This window comes from Pelobates fuscus, chromosome 2, assembly GCF_036172605.1.
Source record: "Pelobates fuscus isolate aPelFus1 chromosome 2, aPelFus1.pri, whole genome shotgun sequence".
Taxonomy (NCBI): domain Eukaryota; kingdom Metazoa; phylum Chordata; class Amphibia; order Anura; family Pelobatidae; genus Pelobates; species Pelobates fuscus.
The window spans coordinates 441191354-441216217 of NC_086318.1; the positions used below are offsets into that span (position 1 = coordinate 441191354).

At 44.9% G+C, this 24864-nt stretch overlaps 1 protein-coding gene across 2 annotated transcripts in view; it reads right to left on the bottom strand.

Annotated features, from left to right (window-relative positions):
- The window catches only part of MDGA1 (MAM domain containing glycosylphosphatidylinositol anchor 1), a 391494-nt gene that overhangs the window by 171664 nt on the left and 194966 nt on the right, over positions 1 to 24864 (bottom strand). For both annotated transcript variants that reach the window (XM_063444124.1, XM_063444123.1), the window contains exons 5-6: positions 6625 to 6821; positions 236 to 368 (exon numbers count right to left, since the gene is read on the bottom strand). In XM_063444124.1, the coding sequence (XP_063300194.1) occupies positions 236 to 368; positions 6625 to 6821 (330 nt within the window). The remainder of the gene's footprint in view (positions 1 to 235; positions 369 to 6624; positions 6822 to 24864) is intronic.

The following is a 24864-nucleotide window of genomic DNA, read 5'->3' on the forward strand; positions in this document are numbered from 1 at the left end:
TATATATATATATACAAGGTTTATAAAACTAACTGCAAAGTGATGCAAAGTTTAAAAAGAAATGCAGTCACCATGGAACCCAGTGGAATGTTCCAGCTAATCACTCACTTGTAGCACTTTGCTCATCTTTCCTAAATCTCCTGCTGTACGTTCCTGATGCCTACCGACCAGCAACAAACCGAATGTACAATTCACAATAACCCTGCCTATTCCAAGCTTCCAGTCATAATCTTACCGGTTCGGTTAGTGAGGCGGAACGTGATGGATTTGTCACGGATCCCGCAGACATTCCGCACAGACACTTGACACGTGTAATTGGCGAAATCCTGAGGTCGTAAGTTCTTTAATTTCAGTACTTTGGTTTCACCCTGAAAATGGGACAGATCGAGAAACACTGCCATCAGCAATGGAAAATCTGCTTGGATTACGCAACAATTATTATTTTATAATCTGCAAATAAATATCTATGACATTTCCCATATTTGGTATAACCCTAAGTCTGGTACCCGCCTTTATATTGAAGAGTGTGACATAAAATAACCCCTTCCTCTACCTACCTGCCCACCTAGCCCCTATTTACCTCTGAATATTATTTGGAAGAAGAGATCGATCTGACTATAAACAGAATGACATTACATTAAGCAGCATTGTTAACCAAAGACCCAATGCTTCTGATATAAGAAAATGGAGGTCCAGTACGACAAAAAAAATAAAAATAAACACTGCACAGAATAAAAACCAGTCTGAGCTGTTTTAGGCAGGGATATGCGAGCAGTGGGTGTTTTTGTACTTCCGGACATATTCCAGTTGACCATCCCCTGCATTGCAATCGGTGAGATTAACATCCAGCCAATCGCAATGCAGTGTTTTGCTCAATATGTTGCCAATGTAATTCTTTTGGATAAACGTGTCATATTATCACAGTCTGTTGTGTGATGATTTATTTACCGAGGTCACCTGTAAGTCTATGGAATTTTTGTAGATAAAACATTTGAAACGTTTTTCTTGAAATGTTGATCTAAAAATATGAACTCAAGGTCTATGTAGGACTATTCATAATAAATTGTTGGAATTAGCATTAGAGCGACTAGGGATCGAGCGATACTACATTTTAAGGGCCGATACAGATACAGATTGCCGGTGGCATTTAAGCCAATAGCCAATGACTGGTACCAACATTCTGTTCATTTAACCCCTTAAGGACCAAACTTCTGGAATAAAAGGGAATCATGACGTGTCACACATGTCATGTGTCCTAAAGGGGTTAAAGTTTAAAAATATATATATACACTTTCTACACAAATCTGCCTTTAACTGAACATCTGAATAATTTATTTATATTTTGTGTAAATCTTTCTTTTATTGAGTGGTAAATGCACAAAACATACATGTCAGTGAGATTTTTCATGTTTTCAAGAATACGTATGTGTGTTTGTGTAGTGGATGCAGTGTGTGTTTGTGTAGTGGATGGAGTGTGTGTTTGTGTAGTGGATGGAGTGTGTTTGTGTAGTGGATGGAGTGTGTGTTTGTGTAGTGGATGCAGTGTGTGTTTGTGTAGTGGATGGAGTGTGTGTTTGTGTAGTGGATGGAGTGTGTTTGTGTAGTGTATGGAGTGTGTTTGTGTAGTGTATGGAGTGTGTGTTTGTGTAGTGGATGGAATGTGTTTGTGTAGTGGATGGAGTGTGTGTTTGTATAGTGGATGCAGTGTGTTTGTGTAGTGGATGCGGTGTGTGTTTGCGTAGTGGATGCAGTGGATGTTTGTGTAGTGGATGCGGTGTGTGTTTGTGTAGTGGATGCGTTGTGTGTTTGTTTAGTGGATGCGGTGTGTGATTGTGTAGTGGATGCGGTGTGTGATTGTGTAATGGATGCGGCATGTGTTTGTTTAGTGGATGCGGTGTGTGATTGTGTAGTGGATGCGGTGTGTGTTTGTGTAGTGGATGTGGTGTGTGTTTGTGTACTGGATGCAGTGTGTGTTTGTGTAGTGGATGCGGTGTGTGTGTGTGTAGTGGATGCAGTGTGTGTTTGTGTAGTGAATGCGGTGTGTGTTTGTGTAGTGGATGTGGTGTGTGTTTGTGTAGTGGATGCGGTGTGTGTGTAGTGGATGTGGTGTGTGTTTGTGTAGTGGATGCGGTGTGTGTTTGTGTAGTGGATGCGGTGTGTGTTTGTGTAGTGGATGCGGTGTGTGTTTGTGTAGTGGATGTGGTGTGTGTTTGTGTAGTGGATGCGGTGTGTGTGTGTAGTGGATTTGGTGTGTGTGTGTGTGTAGTGGATGTGGTGTGTGTTTGTGTAGTGGATGTGGTGTGTGTGTGTGTGTGTGTAGTGGATGCGGAGTGTGTGTGTGTAGTGGATGTGGTGTGTGTTTGTGAAGTGGATGCGGTGTGTGTGTGTGTAGTGGATGTGGTGTGTGTGTGTGTAGTGGATGTGGTGTGTGTGTGTGTGTGTAGTGGATGCGGTGTGTGTGTGTAGTGGATGCAGTGTGTGTGTTTATGTAGTGGATGTGGTGTGTGTGTGTGTAGTGGATGTGGTGTGTGTTTGTGTAGTGGATGCGGTGTGTGTGTGTAGTGGATGTGGTGTGTGTTTGTGTAGTGGATGCGGTGTGTGTGTGTAGTGGATGTGGTGTGTGTTTGTGTAGTGGATGCGGTGTGTGTGTGTAGTGGATGCGGTGTGTGTGTGTGTGTGTAGTGGATGCGGTGTGTGTGTGTAGTGGATGCGGTGTGTGTGTGTGTGTGTAGTGGATGCGGTGTGTGTTTGTGTAGTGGATGCGGTGTGTGTGTGTGTGTGTAGTGGATGCGGTGTGTGTTCTGATTGACATTCTAATCCTGATCACATGACTCGAGCCCAGCCTGCACATGGCTGACAGTATGGCAGTTATAGCACGATGTGCATGGGGTTCCTAATTAGTATTGATCACTTTGTATTGTTTTGGTAATTCTCTTTCTTAGTCACCTGGGAGACTGTGATCCTAATTATAGAGACTGCATTAGTCTCCAATCAAAACATAACAAATCAATTAGTTATTCAGGATCTGCCAACGAACACAGCATCTTTCATACAATCAGGACATAGCAAATCAATCACACATTTACTTTATTACTGCATTAGCACTCACACACTGACCCTTTCCTCGCCCACGGTGCAGTCAAGGAGAAACAAACTTTCCATTGAATTATTAATATTTGAAATGAACCCTTTATTGTGTGATATGGGAGAGGATGGAATAGTAAAGGCTTAATTGATGATATTAAAAACACAACCCAAATCTCAATAAATAATAAATCGTTTTAAAGAATACAATATTGGGAAAATCTCTAACTCTTTCTAGCCACCGTTATATTGGCTTTAACCCCTTAGGACACATGAGATGTGTGACATGTCATGATTCCTTTTTATTCCAGAAGTTTGGTCCTTAAGGGCTTAAGATGTTTAGAAATAAGTTGCAATTGAAGTCATTCAAGAAATAATTGCTCCCCGTTCTGGCTACCCACCCCATCCATGCCACCCAGGTTGTGTTTTGAACAAGGGTTTCATCGGGAGGGCGACCCTATTTTTGTGGAAAATTTAGGATGGGGAGTGACAGGAAATCAGAACTTAGAAATAAAGAGAGCCTGTCCGTGTTAGACCTCCCAACCAATCGGTGTGAGATTGTTCAAATGGGACCAATCATTGATATTAATAAATTAATTAACAGACATATCGCTGAAATATTTGAGGTCTGACACGATTGGGCTATCTGGATATTGGAGTGATAATTACCCAGCAGTCCATTCCATGAACCAGAGTGCACCAAATAGCACTGATTTATTAAGAAATCTATTTGGGGAAATGAATGCTGATTACAGCAAACCACGCTGCATAATTGCTGTCTCTTTTATGGCAGACTTTCTTAATTTAAAGTGCAAGTTTGAAAAACAAGAATCAGCCGATGTGTTAAAATCCGATGTAAAATACGTCCGTTTCATCTCGTAACTTACGCCTTGCCCACCAGCCAACACAATGCTCCTGGATGAATTCTCCAGTGTTATTTACTGGTATGGTAGCAGATTATGGCCTCAATTTAATCGTTTCGGGTAAGCTTTTCAAATGATCACAATCTGTTATCATCTGTTATTTTTTTCCCAATAATTTAGCTACATAAATTCCCACAAACTCTAATTGTGACTTCTGTAGATGAATCATTTGGAAGTTGTTCTAACAGACCAAGATCAATTGAAAAGTTTATCCAAAAATAGTAAATGGAGACCATAATGTGCCAATTTCCTAGCTAAAACGCCAGAAGATCACTGGGCGCAAATTGTCACAACATGTTTGTATTCCTGGCGGCTCTGACTGCGTGAACCTGGCTCTATCTCGTCTGACTAATAAACAAGACGTAGGAAAGGAAACATTCTTTCTCTTAATGCGAAGCAGCAATACATGATGATAACGCTCTAGACTTTTCTCTGATACTAACGGGTTTCAGTGTGTTGAGTCAAGGGGAATCATTGTTTCTGTGTTTTACAGAGAATCATGAAACATCCCTTCCATTCTGAATCCAAACCTATTGACCTCAGCGTCTGCAGAGGGTTATGGCAGAAATATGCAGCTAATTTACAGCAGGAAGTGGGAGCTCGTTAGACCTGGTAATAAGCCTGGCATAGGCGAGATATCGATTCGCTGTCTTATACTCATAGAACACACTTAGAGTTATGGTATGGAGACGTGATTAATAAGACAGAGCGGATAATAGAGAAAAGTATCCTCTTAAACAGTGAAAACTGGAGAGACCCATGAAACTGGTCTCTACAAACCCTGGACAGACCAGGAGACTAGGGAGAGTGAGAAGATCAGAGATACTGGAGATACCAAGAGACTGAGGAGATCAGAGAGACTGGAGATACCGAGAGACTGAGGAGATCAGAGACTTGAGATACCAAGAGACTGAGGAGATGAGAGACTGGAGATACCAAGAGACTGAGGAGATCAGAGAGACTGGAGATACCAAGAGACTGGGGAGATGAAAGACTGGAGATACCAAGATACTGAGGAGATCAGAGAGACTGGGGATACAAAGAGACTGAGGAGATCAGAGACTTAAGATACCAAGATACTGGAGATACCAAGAGACTGAGAAGATCAGAGAGACTGAGGATACCATGAGACTGGGGAGACCGAGGAGATTGGGGAGACTGGGCATACCAAGAGACTGGGGAGACTGAGGAGATCGGAGAGACTCAAAATACCAAGAGACTGAGGAGACTGAGGACATCAGAGACTGGAGATACCAAGAGACTTGTGAGAAATAAGAATTCAGAGAGACTGGAGATACTAAGAAACTGGGGAGACTGAGGAGTCTGTAAATAATGGAGAAGAGACCAGGTAGTTGCCTTCTGTACAAAACATGCAGACCAGACAACTGTTTCAGAGATACGACTGGAGACTAAAATGGATGCAGTGAGAAGGGAGTCCATATTGGAAAATTGCCAGGAAATGTATATTTATATCTGTTTACTCCAATGAAAGTATATAAGTTAAACCACCAAATAACATTTGGTATCGTACACCTCGTGTTCCAGCTGGCGTGTAATCTCATGTTATGCCGGAATAGATTTACATAAAATCATAAAAGCAGGAAAACCTTAGAAAAATGATCAGCATATAACAATAAGTATGCATTTCGACTCTATCATATTAGGTTTTCCATTAAACTTTATTTCACATTATATTTGTGGTTATCGAATTATGAATTCACAGACCATTTCGAATGTCACACGTGATTTTAGTTTGTCCAAAAAATAGGAATCCGTACACTTCCTAAAACCACAAGGTGCAAGTCCATGCCAGGGCTGGCATACGCCTCTCAGACAATCCAAAGTACAAGTGGACCACGTACTCGGGGGTCTAATAAGGCAGTTTAATGAAACTTAGTGCATATTAAAAACAGCAAGTCTTCATCAAGACCTCAGTATGAGGCCAAAATGTTGCTGCTTATAATATGCCATATCATTAAAACTCCCCCATTACACCCCGAGGGCCTCGAACTTTTGTACTTTGGATTACATGTGATTTTAATGTGAATTTGCTAAATTTGTGTTTTAAATTGTGTTTTTTGGTTTTGATTTTATTGTAAATAGAAAATTGTCGTAATTGTTGTATTATGAAAATAAAAGATTGTGTGTATTAGAGCCACAGTGCCCTTTATTCTGTAATTAATATATCTCAATAAATACCTTATATCAGTTCCTCTCGTGGCTCACTCTTTGTCTGTTGGGGCTGGCAACTTTAAGACCACTTTGGTCAAAGAAAGCACTTATTCACCAGCACCAGACATCTCCAAAATATGCCATGCTCATTTCACTTTTTTCACGTTTAGTTGATTATATTTCGACACAATTGATTATGTTTGTTTCAGTTGTTTAATTTCATATTGCACGACTGTACTCTATCCATCACTATGACTATATTTTATATCAATTCTAGTATGATCACTAGGACATTTCACTTCTTCATAAAATAGCCATATAGCAATAAACCTCCAGTTTAGTTCTCTATAATTCTGAGTTTATTTAACCATTTACAGAATATTTTTGAGGTTACGGCAGCAACTAAAAATAAATATTTTTTCTCTGTATAATGATAAGGACCTACCTGTGTATAGAGAGGTTCGTAAATATCCACACCATTGTCTTGGTTGTGGGAAAGAATCTCATTTCCCCGTTTCCATATGAACCGAGCCGGTGGATTGGAGCTGACGGTACAACGAAGGAACACGGTCTTCTCCTGGTAGAAACTACCTCGCACATCACTAATGGTCTGATGGATGGTGAGAATTGGTTCATCTAGATCTGGAAGGGAGGGTCGCAGAACAAGTTATAGACTTGGTTTCGATGGATCTGTTGGAGCATTTTAGTGCCGCAGGAAACATGGTGGAAAGTTAGTGATGTTAATGATTCATCGGCATCAAAAGCAACAAAGTAATTACAATAAACATTAGATATATTCTATAGCCAAAGCAGAATGAAAACCACAGACATTTCTGGACATAACTTATTGAGGACAAAATAATAAGTAGGCAGTTTAAAATATCCCAAAGGTTCCAAAGTGGTAAGAATAAAATAACCAAATTTATTTAAAGGACCACCATAGTGCCAGGAAAACACTCGTTTTCCTGGCACTATAGTGCCCTGAGAGTGCCCCCACCCTCAGGGTCCCACCCCACGCTGGGCTCCCTCGGTGCTGGAGACTCTCCTCCTCCTTTCCCCGTCATTGGCTGAATGCGCATGCGAGGCCAAGAGCCGCGCGTGCATTCAGCCAGTCTCATAGGAAAGCAATTCTCAATTCTTTCCGATGGACGCTGGCATCTTCTTACTGTGAAAATCACAGTGAGAAGCGCGGAAGCGCCTCTAGCGGCTGTCAATGATATAGATAGGGTAGTAGATACCTGGAATAGCCTTCCAGTGGGAGCAGTAACAGTGATATAGAAAGGGTAGTAGATACCTGGAATAGCCTTCCAGTGGGAGCAGTAACAGTGATATAGAAAGGGTAGTAGATACCTGGAATAGCCTTCCAGTGGAAGCAGTAACAGTGATGTAGAAGGGGTAGTAGATACCTGGAATAGCCTTCCACTGGGAGCAGTAACAGTGATATAAAAAGGGTAGTAGATACCTGGAATAGCCTTCCAGTGGGAGCAGTAACGGTGATATAGAAAGGGTAGTAGATACCTGGAATAGCCTTCCAGTGGAAGCAGTAACAGTGATATAGAAAGGGTAGTAGATACCTGGAATAGCCTTGCGGTGGAAGCAGTAACAGTGATATAGAAAGGGTAGTAGATACCTGGAATAGCCATCCAGTGGGAGCAGTAACAGTGATATAGAAAGGGTAGTAGATACCTAGAATAGCCTTCCAGTGGGAGCAGTAACAGTGATATAGAAAGGGTAGTAGATACCTGGAATAGCCTTCCAGTGGGAGCAGTAACAGTGCTATAGAAAGGGTAGTAGATACCTGGAATAGCATTCCAGTGGGAGCAGTAACAGTGATATAGAAAGGGTAGTAGATACCTGGAATAGCCTTCCAGTGGGAGCAGTAACAGTGATACAGAAAGGGTAGTAGATACCTGGAATAGCCTTCCAGTGGGAGCAGTAACAGTGATATAGAAAGGATAGTAGATACCTGGAATGGCCTCCCAGTGGGAGCAGTAACAGTGATATAGAAAGGGTAGTAGATACCTGGAATAGCCTTCCAGTGGGAGCAGTAACAGCGATATAGAAAGGATAGTAGATACCTGGAATGGCCTCCCAGTGGGAGCAGTAACAGTGATATAGAAAGGGTAGTAGATACCTGGAATAGCCTTCCAGTGGGAGCAGTAACAGTGATATAGAAAGGGTAGTAGATACCTGGAATAGCCTTCCAATTATTAAATTAGTTCAGGCCAAACAAGTGAAATAAATGTATGGGATCTGGACCCAGATGAGATTCCTTAATGCACAGAGCAGATGGTCCAAGTGATTGTAGTTTTGTGTTTGAGTTTGTGCCGTATTTCTGTAAATTAGAGAAGCCTCCAGCTGTGGGGTATGATGGGCTCACCTGTCTGTTTCTGCAAAGAGCTGACAGTAAAAGGAATCTTTGTGATGGTGCTCAGTATTCTGCAGTCAGACGATGGCTGCCTTATTTATTTCAGTATTTCTAGCGTGTCCTTCCACTAAGGAAGGAATACAATAAACTTGGAGTGAGAAAGACACGCTATACTTATCAAGCCGCGCACATTCCTCCCCTTCGCATGGCTGTGTCACACAGAGGGAGATCACTTATTAAACGCTCTGCGCCTGACACTTTATATAAACTGGGGGACGTTTCGCAAAAACAATCTGATGATTTAACAGAAAGAGAACTCACTGTCAGCCAGTCTCTTCTGGGACAATGGAAGATTTAGAAACGTACCCTGCAAATTATTCCTTAAATCCTGTGATGTTTGTATAGGGGGAAACATAGCAAGTGATGTATATTTTATATTATTGGTATTTAAAATAACAACTTGCGTTACTGCTGATACGGCTGACAGTTTTTTTATCCAAGATAAGAGGGGGATTGGCCTTTGGGGGGTAATCAATCGCTGGGCGCAGTTTGCTGGCAGCTCTTACAGTTGCTGCTATTTCGGTCGTTCATTCTCAGCTATTTTATTTGATGTTTAATGTTCAGGCCAGGCTGCCTCCCAGATGTCCAGCGCTTATTAATATTTCACGGTGTCTGAATTTTTTGCTACTAAAGTTGTTTTGCTTCTCAGCGGGTGTTCTGTGCTGAACAGAGAGCTGGACTGTATGCGAGAGCCACTAAATTTGGAATATCACTCCGTGTGAAACTTCAACCTAACCAGCACAAAGAAAGGGGAGTTAGCGCTAATTCTGTCTAAATACATTATCACTGATTGCGATTGGTTTATAGATAACAGCAGAGCTGGGCGAGGAATAAAAAGCCGCCCTAAATGATATCGGTACCATGGGCTTTCAGGGTCAGTATAGGGGGCAGATATACAGGTGGGGGAAAACTGAACATTTTAAATGATTTCTCCAATGGGAAGTAGTTCGATAAACAAACAAAAACTGCTTTATTTTAAGCCGACAGTCAGTGTTTCAGCCCACTACCCTGACATCTTATAAAATCAACATAAAGAGTCATATCGTGTCTTGCCCACCTCACTGCACATATTACGGGGATGGAGTGTGACCCCGGGAACCTGCCAGACTGGAAGACAGACAGCGCCATGCTCTGAACATCATGAAAATAATTCAGGCTAAAGAGGTAAAGATTTATCTATAAGAGAGTTGGATAAATCTTACGTGTTATATGTATAGATATTTATACAGTAACCATCAAAATCATTCAACTCCCATTAAAAATCAGGTTTATTGTCAAATTGTACTGACTTTCCGCTGTTTGCAATGAACAGATCAAACTAAATCAATTGAAATAACCCAACACAACGAATGCTTCGGGTGGTTTCACCAAATTCAACTGAAAATGCAACTTCAGTCTCACAAGTATTCAACCCCTTCATGCCAAGCATCTTTAGTTCTTAGTAGAGCACCATTTGCTGTTATGACCTGCTGCAAACAGGATGCCGCGCCAGACAGCAGCTTCTGCCAGCGTTCCTGAGGAATCATTGCCCACTGCTCGAGTAACGGCCTCCAGTTCAGTAATATTGTTGGGTTTGCGTTCCCACCAGTGATTTTCTGGTGTAGAATTTACCAGTACTACTTCTGAAACCAAGCCTTGGTGGAATTTGAGGTATGATTGGGATCATTGTCTTGTTGGAAGGTCAAATGACGTCCAAGATTTAGCTTCCTTACAAATGGCAACATTTTCTCCTAGAATATCCTGATCAGTGGTAAATTTTGGATATGGCTGCCTTAGGCACGAGTCGACTACATTTTGGCACCCGCTAATCTAAATTTGCCCTACCTCTGTGTCAAAGCCACTTTTTTGACTGACAGACGCACACCCTCATTGACACATGCACTGACATGCACTCATTGACAGATACACAGTCATTGGCACACACATACAGTCATTGGCACAAACACTGTTTAAACAACCCACACTTTCACTGACAGACACACGCTGACGCACACACTCACTGACATGCACACACTCTCAAATACACATACACTGACATACACATCCTCACTGATTTGACACACTCTGACAGACACACACATTCACTCACTCACAGACACACACTGACCGCTACACACACTCACTGATAGACACACACGCACACACACACAGTAACACACACTGACAGACACACACACTCTCTGACAGACACATACACTCACTGACAGACACACACACTCTCTGACAGACACACACACACTCACTGACAGACACACACACACTCACTTACAGACACAAACTCACTGACAGACACACACACACACACACTAACAAACACAGACACACATACTGACAGACACACACACACACACACATACATTTTCTTATACGCTCACTAAGTGTCCCTACCTTTGGGAGAGCTGGAGTGGATCCTGTCTCTGACTGCTGCTGGGCTGGCTGGGCAGGTTCTTTGCTGGCTCTGCTGGCTTCTGCTGGCTGGGCAGGCGGGCGCTAAAGCTAAACTGTAGGCAGAATGTTCTCTTCGGAGTATGCTTCATTCTTCTTCCTCCAGACATACCGCTGATCCTTTGGGCTGAAAAGTTCCAGTTTTGTTTCATCGCTCCACAGAACAGAATCCCAAAACTTATGTGGCATATTGAGCATATTGGAGGCAACCTTTCTTGTACTTTTGGTTTAGTAATGGAGTTCTGGCATGGAAACCTTCTGCATTTAGTACGCGCCTTACTGTACTCACTGAAACCGCAGTGTCTGTTGCCACCACGTCTTGCTGCAGGGTTATACTCAATATGCCTTCTCAGAAATATGGTTGCAGCCATTGGTAGATTCTATTTTCTGCCCTGTCCAGGTAGTCTAACCACAGTTCCTGCAACTATACTTGCAATGGTGTCTCTAGGAACATTCAGATCTTTTCTTTTTGTATCCTGTTCCTTGTTTGTGAAGGCCAATTATGTCTTCTCTTAACTTTGTGGATCATTCTTTTGACTTGCCATATATCTAGCATGCAGTCAAACGTGACACTCAGCAAACCCCCTAGCAAGTTCAGGTATTTTAAGTGATGCAGCTCTAGCACAATGAAGCCCTTGATTAGTTGCATCAGGTGTGCTTGAGACAACACTTGTTGTGCATATTTGTGCTGTTGCAAGGGATTATGTTGAGGGGTTGAATAATTTTGAAACTGGAGAAGTCATTATAAGTTGCATTTTCAATAGAATTTGGGGAAACCACTTCAAGCATTCGTTGTGTTGAGCTATTTCAATTCCTTTTGTTTGATTTGTTCAAAACTTTGTTATTTCTAGGGAATAACCCATATGCCACCCTGAGTCTGCACTGGGTCTGCTGCTGTCTCCCAGCTCTTTCCTCACTCACAGAGTTTTGAGCGCCAGGGTACGATGTCCTCCCGCTCTGCTCACTGCGAGGAGGGACTGGCTGCTGCCCTCAGCCACGATCAGCCCCAGGGTATACAGCAAGCTGAGGTTATGGCGCTTGGAGTGTTCTTTTAAGGTGGGATTAAGAGTTTATGGACTTCTATAAATCAATCAGGATTAAGACTGGTCAGTTTTTACTCAGCTAGGCCTCTATTTCTCAGTGTGTAAGCATTCTGAAAGTGAAATGTTTGTAAAATGGAAAGTCTGCTCAGTAATGGGGAGGTGACATTGGATTATTGGTTTATGTTTCTAAATGGCTTCCAGTATGGCTGACGCCTTATGGTGTGCTTGTATAGTGTATGTCTGGAAATAATTTGGACGCAGTTCACTTTATGTATATGTGTGGGGGATATTGAGATAGTGGAAGGAGACTGAGATAGTGGGGTAGAGTGAGCTAGGGAGGGAGAGTGAGCTAGGGAGGGAGAGTGAGCTAGTGGGGTAGAGTCAGATAGGGAGGGAGGCTGAGATAGTGGGGAGAGTGAGATAGTGGAGGGATAGTGAGATAGTGGAGGAGGCTGAGATAGGGAGAGTGAGATAGTGGGATAGAGTGAGATAGGGAGGGAGGTTGAGATAGTGGGGAGAGTGAGATAGTGGAGGGAGAGTGAGATAGTGGAGGGAGAGTGAGATAGTGGAGGAGGCTGAGATAGGGAGAGTGAGATAGTGGGATAGAGTCAGATAGGGAGGGAGGCTGAGATAGTGGAGGGAGAGTGAGATAGTGGGGTAGAGTGAGCTAGGGAGGGAGAGTGAGATAGTGGGATAGAGTCAGATAGGGAGGCAAAGTGAGATAGTGGGATAGAGTCAGATAGGGAGGGAGGCTGAGATAGTGGGGAGAGTGAGATAGTGGAGGGATAGTGAGATAGTGGAGGAGGCTGAGATAGGGAGAGTGAGATAGTGGGATAGAGTCAGATAGGGAGGGAGGCTGAGATAGTGGGGAGAGTGAGATAGTGGAGGGAGAGTGAGATAGTGGAGGGAGAGTGAGATAGTGGAGGGAGAGTGTGATAGTGGAGGAGGCTGAGATAGGGAGAGTGAGATAGTGGGATAGAGTCAGATAGGGAGGGAGGCTGAGATAGTGGAGGGAGAGTGAGATAGTGGGGTAGAGTGAGCTAGGGAGGGAGAGTGAGATAGTGGGATAGAGTCAGATAGGGAGGCGAAGTGAGATAGTGGGATAGAGTCAGATAGGGAGGGAGGCTGAGATAGTGGGGAGAGTGAGATAGTGGAGGGAGAGTGAGATAAGGAGAGAGGCTGAGGTAGTGGGACAGAGTAAGGTAAGGAGTGAGATTGAAATAGGGGGGACGAGGCTGAGATAGTGGAGTGAGGCTGAGATAGTGGAGATAGTGGGGGAGAGTGAGATAGTGGGGTAGAGTGAGATAGTTGGGGAGAGTGAGATAGTGGGGGAGAGTGAGATAGGAAGAGAGAGTGAGATGGTGGGGGGGAGTGAGATAGGAAGGGAGAGTGAGATAGTGGCGGAGAAAAAATGTGAGAAACGAGAGGCTGTAATGGGAGAAAAGAGAGGCCGTTATAGAAAGACAGGAGAGATTAGAAAAGATGAATAAAAGACACTGTGATACATGGGAAAACAGAATAGTGGAAAAACATGGGATAAAACACTGACAGACAGACATTAAACACAAGAAAGAATAAACAGAATGGAAGAAACTGATTTTTCCATCTCTCACAACATTTTAAGGAAAAAATGGGGGACACTTTAATATTAGGAGTGTGGCCGTGTTTGGGGCTGTTCTGAATGTGGGCGGGGTTGTGGTCAGGGGAGTGGATGTTCTGAGTGGGAGTGGGTGTGGCCAGGACTGTTCTGTGTGAGTGGGGGTGTGGCCAGGGTGGGGCTAGTCAGAGAGATTTTAGGTGACTTACTGATAACAATGTATCAACTAAAATGTAATTTATAACAATAACAATGTATCCTATTTATTCCGACACATTACTGGGAGTATTATTGCTGTGAAACTCGTTTATACAGACTAGGGATCGACTGATATAATCGGACAATATTCGGCATTATGGCAAGTATCGGTATCGGCCTATAATGATATAATAATATTGACGATAATATCTTCAGCTCCCCGCACCAACTCTTGCAAGCCCCCCACTGTCAAAGTGTTGCTGCAAGTGACCACGGCAACGCTCCACATGGAACACCGGTCTTGTAAGAGTTGGAGAGAGGCCCTGCTGGAAACAGAAGATAGAGTGTGCTCGGTCCCGGCCACCCCCTCTACAATGTGAAAGCCCCTGGCAGCCTCCACAAAGCCACTGGACCACCAGGGAGTGTAATATCCTCTCCCTGGCCACAGGTAAAAGGCATGGAGAGGGGTAGATTATCAGTACCAGTTATTGATTATCTGCCTGAAAGATCACAGATTATCGGTACCGGCCATAAAATATCAATATCGGTCACAATATGGAGTTTCTAGAAAAGGACTAAGGGATTTGGGCCCAAAATAGGGGCAGTTATGAGATATAAGGACTTGGACAGAGACAGAAAGAAAAAGGGAAATGGCCGTTAGAGAGAAATGATGGAGGGGAGACAAAGAAAGACTGGGGAGGAAGGGAGCTGGGGAATGGGTAAGGAAACAGATAGGTGACTTGGGAGAGAGATACAAAAAGAGACCGATGAGCTGCTGGGAGGAGAAATGTGGGCATGTAGGAAGAGCAGGAAAAACGCAATCAAAGTAAAAACCATTCTGCTGCCCTGCCCTCAAATCTAACTGCGACTGGAATAACTGCTGACAATTCATTTTATTTTATGTCGTGCTTTGGCTTTAAATGCGATTCTGTCTGATAAATACTCCCGAGGGCATGCTAAAAACCACAAGAAATCTTTTCCTATTCCTCCTAATAAAGCATTTTCTAGAGAAATTGTAAATTGGCTGCACATCTCTAACTGCCCTACCAATGTAAGGGTTAATACAATAATGAGCCAGAACCGAGAATCTATACAGGTTTTTAGAGCGGTCGTTTATCTTATGACATCATTACCCGACAATACCCTCCGTGTCCGAAAGAAAGAACTCCATTTGTTTAAGTTGAAAGCTTTTGGAAAACAGTTCATTTTTCTATATTCCGTCATTTTAATTACACACCGAGCTCCTCATTAAGAGTCTGGCTGCGGCAGCTTGGGACCTGAGCAGTTTACAGCCGTCAGAAGAGGGACAGAATTACTGAAACACGGTATCTGAGCCCAGCGTTTTACTGGGAGGGAGAAAATGAGAATAAGGTCATCGTGTGACGCTAGACAATAGAGGGGATAGCTGACAATAATTAGCAGTGTATAATTGGAAAATAAACAGATACAGCACGGCAGATGGCAGAGGGGGGCAGCGCTGAATGTCCTGCAATATTCCAGATAAGAAAATGATTGAATCCAGAGCATAAAACAATTACTAGGATTCATTTTTATATCATTTGAATAATAAAACCGCATTCTGACATCACAACTGGCGTCTGAGAAAGTTACAGGTCTCATGCAGCGTTGCTGTTTTATCCATCGTGGCATTGCCGGGGCTGTAACATTGGCAAATTCATAAAAACTAGCAAATTGAAGATTATATTAGCTTTAGTGTACTAATAATCTTAATTTTAGTAATGACAGGAGGCGAATATTTGCATATCTTTCTTTACTGAAAACTCCAGCAGCATAGAAACAGTAACAACCAATCAGAGAAAAGATATGCTGCCCATAAAAGGGCCTGTCTATGACATCACTTCCTCTTTCTTTGAGGCGAAAAAAATAACAGTCAATACAAAAAACCAATACAGATTGACAATTCAACAACATATTAGGAAAATAAACTTTGGTAGGTCCATGGTGTGAAAGGTTTCTGGCGTGGCAGTATGTCCACATATCATAAACATTGAATATCTGAACATTAATGTATAGTAAGATGTGTAATCTTATAACTAAACATAGGACTTCAAAATCAGAACGTGTGAGAACATAACAACCACAACCTAGTTTAAGAAAATCTGATAAATTATATAATCCATACATGATAACAAGCAACGTATCTACGTAATAAGCAAAACAAATACAAGAGCCTGCATGCTTACCTGAGCACTAGGACATAATCCTGAAACCCTAGATAACCGGGGGGGGGGGGGGGGGGGGGGGGGGGGAATTCCCTAGGGCGGGAAATATTCGCCTCCTGTCATTACTAAAATTAAGATTATTAGTACACTAAAGTTAATATAATCTTCAATTTTACCACATGACAGGAGGCTTCATATTTGCATTTTTAAAGCTTAGGCCTAACTAGTGTAAAGGAAGCATGCGAAACATGGCGGAAGTAGAACGTCCGAAACGTACTTTCCCGAGACCAGTCCGCACAACGCATAATGTTGGCTAGGGAGGCGCCTGCCAAGAACGCTTGGGATGCCGCCGCCCCTCTGACCTAATGTGCTCCAAAGCTAGATTCGATTCCTGTCAGCTGTAGTAACCAGCGAACAAATCTGGCCAGGGTGGTCGCAGACACTGGGCCGTGAGGCTTCACGTAGGAAATCAGCAGCTGGCCCGTCAAGGAGCGCCGGAGGGTGGCTGTGATTTCTATGTATCTCCTAAGTGTCTTGACGACGCACAGTTTGGAGTCTGGTTCGAAATATGGGTAGGACACAGAGGACGAATCTGATTTAGTCCGTCTTGCAATGGAAAAAGTGACTCCCTCTGGAGTCAGAGAGAAACCGTCCACGTCAAAGGCCCTAATGTCAGACACCCATCGGAAAGAGACGAGGCATAGCAAAAGGGCCAGTTTGGGTGAGAGCTGTTTCAGCGATAGAAACGGATTGTCCGGCCAGCCTCGCAGGAAATCCAGCACTCCATTCACTTTCAAGGTAATTGAGTATCAGTGGGACAGGGGCAGTAAAGGGATCGGAATCCCTTTCCATGCACCAATCACTCCTGGCTGACCATGCGGAGATGTAACATCTCCTGGTGCCCGGAGCCCATGAGTCCCATAGGAGATCTTTAGTAGATTACGATAGGCCGTCGACTGACCAGGAGTCCCTGAAATCGTCCAGGCCACCAGTTCCAGTTGTCCTTCCAGGACGAGTGGGTGAGGTTCCCCTCGAGGTCCCGACAGGAGGAGTGGAAAAGTCGGAAGCAGAAAAGGATTGTCGTGGGACATCTCCAGGAGGTCCGGGAACCACGGTTGACTCTGCCAGAGAGGCGTTATGAGCAGGAGCGATATCCTGTGGGTGCGTGAGTACCGTAGTACCCGTGGGATCATAGAGAATGGAGGGAAGGCGTAGGCCCCGTGAGAGGGCCAGTCCTGAAGGAATGCGTCCGCCGCTTCGCCCATCGGGTCCGGAAGCCAGCTGTAGTATCTCCGTAGTTGGTGGTTGGTCCTTGAGGCGAACAAATCTATTGATAGCGGGCCCATCCGCTGCCGTCGTGTCTGAAATACCTCCCTGTTGAGTTTCCAATCTCTGGTGTCTCCCCAGTGTCGGGAGAACCAGTCCGCCGTCAGGTTGGAGACCCCTGGGAGATATTCCGCCTGTATTGTGATGTTCCTCCGTAGGCAGAAGCTGTAAATGTCCTTCGTGGCTTCGGTCAGGTCTTTGGACCTCGCTCCGCCCAGGCGGTTGATGTATTGCACCGCCGAGACGTTGTCCATACGGAGTAGGATACAGCAATTCGACTTGTCTTTGGCCAGGCTGCGTATGGCGAAGGAACCCGCAATCAACTCCAGGCAGTTGATGTGCAGGTCGGTCTCCTCTCCTTGCCATGGGCCCCCCATGGAGGCCTCTGAGCAGTGAGCCCCCATCCCCACAAACTGGCGTCCGATTCCACGACGAAGTCCGGGGAGGGGCCGAAGATCGCTTTACCGTTCCAGGCTTGTATGTGTAGCAACCACCATCGCAGTTCCGATCTCACCTCCTGAGTGAGTCGGATCCAGTGGTCGTAGGAATGTCCGGTGCGCAGATATCCCGCTTTCAGCCGTTGCATGGCCCTGTAGTGTAGAGGGCCCGGGAATATCGCTTGAATGGATGAGGACAGGAGTCCCACAATCCGAGCGAGCATCCTGAGCGGTATCGAGTCCATCCTCAAGACTCGTCTGATTTCCTTCCTTATCGAGGCAATCTTTTTCGAGGGGAGGCGCAGTACGCATTCCCTCGAATCGATGTCGAAGCCCAGGAATTGTACCGACTGGGATGGAGAGAGAGACGACTTCTGTCTGTTCACCACGAATCCCAGAGACTCCAGTAAGTGAACTACAAATCTCGTCTGCGATCGTAGCCTGGACGCGGATTCGCAAAAAATCTGCAAATCGTCCAAGTATACGAGACACCGTATGCCCTTTGTACGGATGCAAGCCATCACTGGTCTCAACAGCTTCGTGAAGCACCACGGAGCCGAGCTGAGGCCGAACGGCAGGCAAGTAAATTGGCATACCTGTCCTCTCCATCTGAAACGGAGGAACCGACGGTAACTTCTGTCCACGGGGACCGTGAGATACGCGTCCTTGAGGTCCAGTCGCGTAAACCAGTCGTTCTTGACGAGAAGGTCTTGTAGAAGATGGATTCCTTCCATCTTGAAGTGCCTGTAGATCACAAAAGCGTTTAGCTGTCGGAGATTGATAACCGGCCGATACTCGCCCGTCTTCTTCTTGACCAAGAAGATATTGCTTATAAAGCCTCCCCCGTCTGGCACGTATTGAATCGCGCCCTTCTCGAAGAGTGCGTGGACCTCTTCGTCCACCAGTCGGTTTTGTTCTGACGACATGTGGATCGGGGGGGGGAGGGGGGGGTGGTCTGGACGGGTTGCGCGGCAAAGTCTATTACAAAGCCGCGTACCGTTTGGAGGACCCAGGCGTCTTTGGTAATCTGCTCCCAGCCTGCAATAAACTTTGGGACATTGGTTTGTACGGAAGGACTCACAATTATTGAAGCGGCCGCGTCCACGGGCTCTGAAACTTCTGGTCCTCCCTGCACCTCGGAACGTTGAGGGCCTTTGCGATGAGGATGGGAAGAAGGTTGAAGACTGTGGAAACGACCTGGAACCTGAGGTCCAAAATCGGATGGCGGCACGGTTCCGCTGTCCGCCAGCCCTTCCAAAAACACCTCTTGTGGAAGGAGTGTGGAACACCTGCTTGAGGGAGGTTTGAGCCTTGTTTAAGGTAGTGAAAAGGTTCACATGTCTTTTGAGTTCTGCGATGAAGGCATCACCAAATAGTAGGCCCTGGGCCTTTGGTCCAAATTCCTTGGCCCCCAGTTCCAGGAGCTTGCTATCGATCCTTATCAGCGCCGATCTGCGTCTCTCGATGCAAAGTGCGGCGTTAGCGTTGCCCAGTAGACATATTGCACGTTGGGCCCATTCGCGTATGACATGAGGGTCCAGCTGCGAGTCTTGGCTGAGGGAAAAATCAGAGAAATACAACATCTTGGCTATGGGGCCGAGCAGATCCAGCACTTTGTCCTGTGCCGCTTTCATGCCCTTCTCCACCCCTTTGCGTGGGTCTCTGCCATAAACACCACCATCGTGTCATCGAATTCGGACGTTAGTGCCACTTTGTCGGGGATCAGCGGTCTGGGGCATTCGGCCCGGGGGCGCGCCCGTACCTCCTTTTCCAATGGCCTGCGCAGCCAGTAGTGGATGAATTTCGCCAGATGTTCTGGCAGTGTCCATTCAGAGGAACGTGGGTGTCGGATGGTACGCGGATCAAATAATAGCATCCCCTGGTCATCCAAAAACACACCATCTCCAGACGGGCCGGTGTGGCGGTCGTCGTTGGCTTCCTTGCCTAAGAAGGTCTCCTTGACGTAGGCCGAAGAAGTAGGTGGTAGGTCTTGCCACTCCTCGTCGTCCGAGGGTGAGCCGTCCCCCTGCCACTCGTCCACCATGCTTAGGGGGTGTGGGCCATAGGCCTCGTCTTCGTCCGAGGACAGGGGTGCAAAGGGTGCGGGTTGTCGGTCCGCGTTCTTAACCCGCTTGATGGGCATCTTGCCCTTCGCCTTGGCGGAGGGGGGGCTCGAAGCCTTTCTGTGCCTCTTGGCCTTAGACACCTCTGAGCCCGACGCTTCCATGCGTTCTGGAGGGCTAGTGTCGCCTTGACTGTGGGGGAGGGCCCGCAAGAGGGCCTTCTCCACAGAAGCCGCCACGGCGGCATTGATCATGGCCTGAAAGTCTGGGTTATTTTGTGCATCCTCCATGATCCGAGGTATCTCTCGACCTGTGGGGCGAAAACAAGTTTCAGTGGAAACCGTGGTGGTTTATCGTATGCAAATATATATAGGTCGGTTCCCGCTACAACCGGGGTTACCCGGCGTAGGGGGTGTATGTATAGAAGGCTTTATGCACGTGATATAACAAGTAGAACCAAGAATTTATAGGATTAGGGGTAAGCCCTCGTGCATATTCTCGGGGTTCACCCCGGGTGGTGTGCCGTGGTAGCCAGAGGACACCCACATCAACCAAAAAAAGTGGGCCGTATCGCCCTGCATGTGTATCTGGGGGGTCACCCCAGGTGGTGTGCCATGAAAAAAATACCCAGAGGACACACATACATTTCACCCTTGGGTGCAGTAATGTAGTATGACCCTGTGTAGGGTAACCATATGATATACTGAATGGGTAAAATAATACCAACAAAATCCCCTGAGGGGTGAGAATATTAGTATATGTCCCTTTATATTGCTTTGTATCAGATCACTGTAGGGGACAACGATAAACTTTGTTTATAAGCCTTCAAATACATATATATTATGTGCATGCAATCCTCTTGCCTCACTGAGGCAGATATACAGAAAACGGAAAAAAAAAAATTCCTCCCTTTGGGGGGTAGTATGCAGCAATGTGACTTTCCCCTGCACCTGCAACGAAAGGGGCTAAGGGAGAAAACGGGGAATCACCCTGAGGGCAATCCCCGGTATCGTGGCGGCGGTCGGGTGATTACTGAACCGCCGTGCTGGAAGAGAGACAGCCGCCGTGGATCTCGCGATAACCGCAAGATCCAAGATGGCCGCTGGCCGCGTGGGGAAGGGGTTCCCGCTCGCGCCCGCGAGCGAGATGCAGAACGCGGCAAACACAACAAGAAAAACACACAATAAAACCCCGGCTACCCTCCACCGGTCCCCACCAGCCCCTGTGTGTAGTAGAGGCAGGTCCGCGCGGCGAGCGAGGCACGGAAAAGGCCGCGCCACCCGCGGATCGCCGGAAAAACGTGAAGGAGAGAAAAATTTTAAAACAGTACACAGGGACAGTAGAGGTAGAGAGGGGAAACAGGTACAAGTAGTCAGGGCAATAATAATAGTAAATCAAATAATACAGTACACAATAATAGTTAGCAAGAAATAACCGAAAATGAAGCAGTAGGTAAAAATACTCTGACCTGTTGATGGCTGGAGCAGCAAAGAAAGAGGAAGTGATGTCATAGACAGGCCCTTTTATGGGCAGCATATCTTTTCTCTGATTGGTTGTTACTGTTTCTATGCTGCTGGAGTTTTCAGTAAAGAAAGATATGCAAATATGAAGCCTCCTGTCATGTGGTAAAATCGTGCTGAGTGGCACTACGGACGACAGCAGAGGATCATGGGAAAAGAGAATATTTTACGCTTTAAATGTTTGGTCTGTGTCTTTCAGAGTGTTACTCAAGTGGAGTTTAATTGATCAAATTATAAATAAAAAGAATGATACACATGATAAATGTATAAGTAATTGCTTCTTCTATGTCTTCATTGCTAAAGGCTCATTTTCCCAGATGGGAATGTTACTTAGCAAAGTGATCTATCGGCTGACAATGTAACCCACTCCTAATTGGTCCATTTTATCTCACAAAGCATTATGGGATAAAGAGCTATTTCAGCCAAGATTTCACCATATCATGTACTTTCATTCCAATGTGTTCTGACTTTAATCTTGCCTTATTTGCATTTTTTTCTCTCAAAAATTTAATAATGCATACATTTTTGTGCACTTTTTATAAACTATTAAATAGTTTTTCTCAACACATTTATGTTTATCAAAAGGGTCCTGCTGATATACTTTTAGTGTCGTCCGACTCATTTCCACGGAGTTATCATTGAATGTAAACGTTTAATTTATTCTAGAATGCAATACCTGATTTTCTACTGTAGAGGTGTTGTGCTAATAGCTCTATAGTGTAAGCATATTGAGGTTAATTTTCTAAGTAGGGGGTGGGGGTTAATTGCAATTACAATGCAATTACAATTGCATTGTAATGTCCGTATCCCTTTAGTGTAAAAGATATTGGGGGGTTTGGTTAATTCCCCCCTCCAGTGTGAGCTGCTGTGTTCCCTGAGTATTCTACAGACAGCAGTTACATTGTAATGTCCGTATCCCTTTAGTGTAAAAGATATTGGGGGTGTTTGGTTAATTTCCCCCTCCAGTGTGAGCTGCTGTGATCCCTGAGTATTCTACAGACAGCAGTTACATTGTAATGTCCGTATCCCTTTAGTGTAAGAGATATTGGGGGGGTTTGGTTAATTCCCCCCTCCAGTGTGAGCTGCTGTGTTCCCTGAGTATTCTACAGACAGCAGTTACATTGTAATGTCCGTATCCCTTTAGTGTAAAAGATATTGGGGTTGTTTGGTTAATTACCCCCCTCCAGTGTGAGCTGCTGTGTTCCCTGAGTATTCTACAGACAGCAGTTACATTGTAATGTCCGTATCCCTTTAGTGTAAAAGATATTGGGGGGGGGGGGGGGGAGGGGGGGGTTGGTTAATTGCCCCCTCCAGTGTGAGCTGCTGTGATCCCTGAGTATTCTACAGACAGCAGTTACATTGTAATGTCCGTATCCCTTTAGTGTAAAAGATATTGGGGGGTTTGGTTAATTCCCCCCTCCAGTGTGAGTTGCTGTGTTCCCTGAGTATTCTACAGACAGCAGTTACATTGTAATGTCCGTATCCCTTTAGTGTAAAAGATATTGGGGGTGTTTGGTTAATTTCCCCCTCCAGTGTGAGCTGCTGTGTTCCCTGAGTATTCTACAGACAGCAGTTACATTGTAATGTCCGTATCCCTTTAGTGTAAAAGATATTAGGGGGGTTTGGTTAATTCCCCCCTCCAGTGTGAGCTGCTGTGTTCCCTGAGTATTCTACAGACAGCAGTTACATTGTAATGTCCGTATCCCTTTAGTGTAAAAGATATTGGGGTTGTTTGGTTAATTACCCCCCTCCAGTGTGAGCTGCTGTGTTCCCTGAGTATTCTACAGACAGCAGTTACATTGTAATGTCCGTATCCCTTTAGTGTAAAAGATATTGGGGGGTTTGGTTAATTCCCCCCTCCAGTGTGAGCTGCTGTGTTCCCTGAGTATTCTACAGACAGCAGTTACATTGTAATGTCCGTATCCCTTTAGTGTAAAAGATATTAGGGGGGTTTGGTTAATTCCCCCCTCCAGTGTGAGCTGCTGTGTTCCCTGAGTATTCTACAGACAGCAGTTACATTGTAATGTCCGTATCCCTTTAGTGTAAAAGATATTGGGGGATTTTGGTTAATTGCCGCCCTCCAGTGTGAGCTGCTGTGTTCCCTGAGTATTCTACAGACAGGAGTTACATTGTAATGTCCGTATCCCTTTAGTGTAAAATATATTGGGGGGTTTGGTTAATTCCCCCCTCCAGTGTGAGCTGCTGTGTTCCCTCAGTATTCTACAGACAGCAGTTACATTGCAATGTCCGTATCCCTTTAGTGTAAAATATATTGGGGGGTTTGGTTAATTCCCCCCTCCAGTGTGAGCTGCTGTGTTCCCTGAGTATTCTACAGACAGGAGTTACATTGTAATGTCCGTATCCCTTTAGTGTAAAATATATTGGGGGGGTTTGGTTAATTCCCCCCTCCAGTGTGAGCTGCTGTGTTCCCTGAGTATTCTACAGACAGCAGTTACATTGTAATGTCCGTATCCCTTTAGTGTAAAATATATTGGGGGGGTTTGGTTAATTCCCCCCTCCAGTGTGAGTTGCTGTGTTCCCTGAGTATTCTACAGACAGCAGTTACATTGTAATGTCCGTATCCCTTTAGTGTAAAATATATTGGGGGGGTTTGGTTAATTTCCCCCTCCAGTGTGAGCTGCTGTGTTCCCTGAGTATTCTACAGACAGCAGTTACATTGTAATGTCCGTATCCCTTTAGTGTTAAAGATATTGGGGGGTTTGGTTAATTCCCCCCTCCAGTGTGAGCTGCTGTGCTCCCTGAGTATTCTACAGACAGCAGTTACATTGTAATGTCCGTATCCCTTTAGTGTAAAAGATATTGGGGGTTTGGTTAATTGCCCCCCTCCAGTGTGAGCTGCTGTGTTCCCTGAGTATTCTACAGACAGCAGTTACATTGTAATGTCCGTATCCCTTTAGTGTAAAAGATATTGGGGAGTTTGGTTAATTACCCCCTCCAGTGTGAGCTGCTGTGTTCCCTGAGTATTCTACAGACAGCAGTTACATTGTAATGTCCGTATCCCTTTAGTGTAAAATATATTGGGGGGGTTTGGTTAATTGCCCCCTCCAGTGTGAGCTGCTGTGTTCCCTGAGTATTCTACAGACAGCAGTTACATTGTAATGTCCGTATCCCTTTAGTGTAAAAGATATTGGGGAGTTTGGTTAATTACCCCCTCCAGTGTGAGCTGCTGTGTTCCCTGAGTATTCTACAGACAGCAGTTACATTGTAATGTCCATATCCCTTTAGTGTAAAATATATTGGGGGGGTTTGGTTAATTCCCCCCTCCAGTGTGAGCTGCTGTGTTCCCTGAGTATTCTACAGACAGCAGTTACATTATAATGTCCGTATCCCTTTAGTGTAAAAGATATTGGGGGGTTTGGTTAATTGCCCCCTCCAGTGTGAGCTGCTGTGTTATCTGAGTATTCTACAGACACCTGTTAGTCTG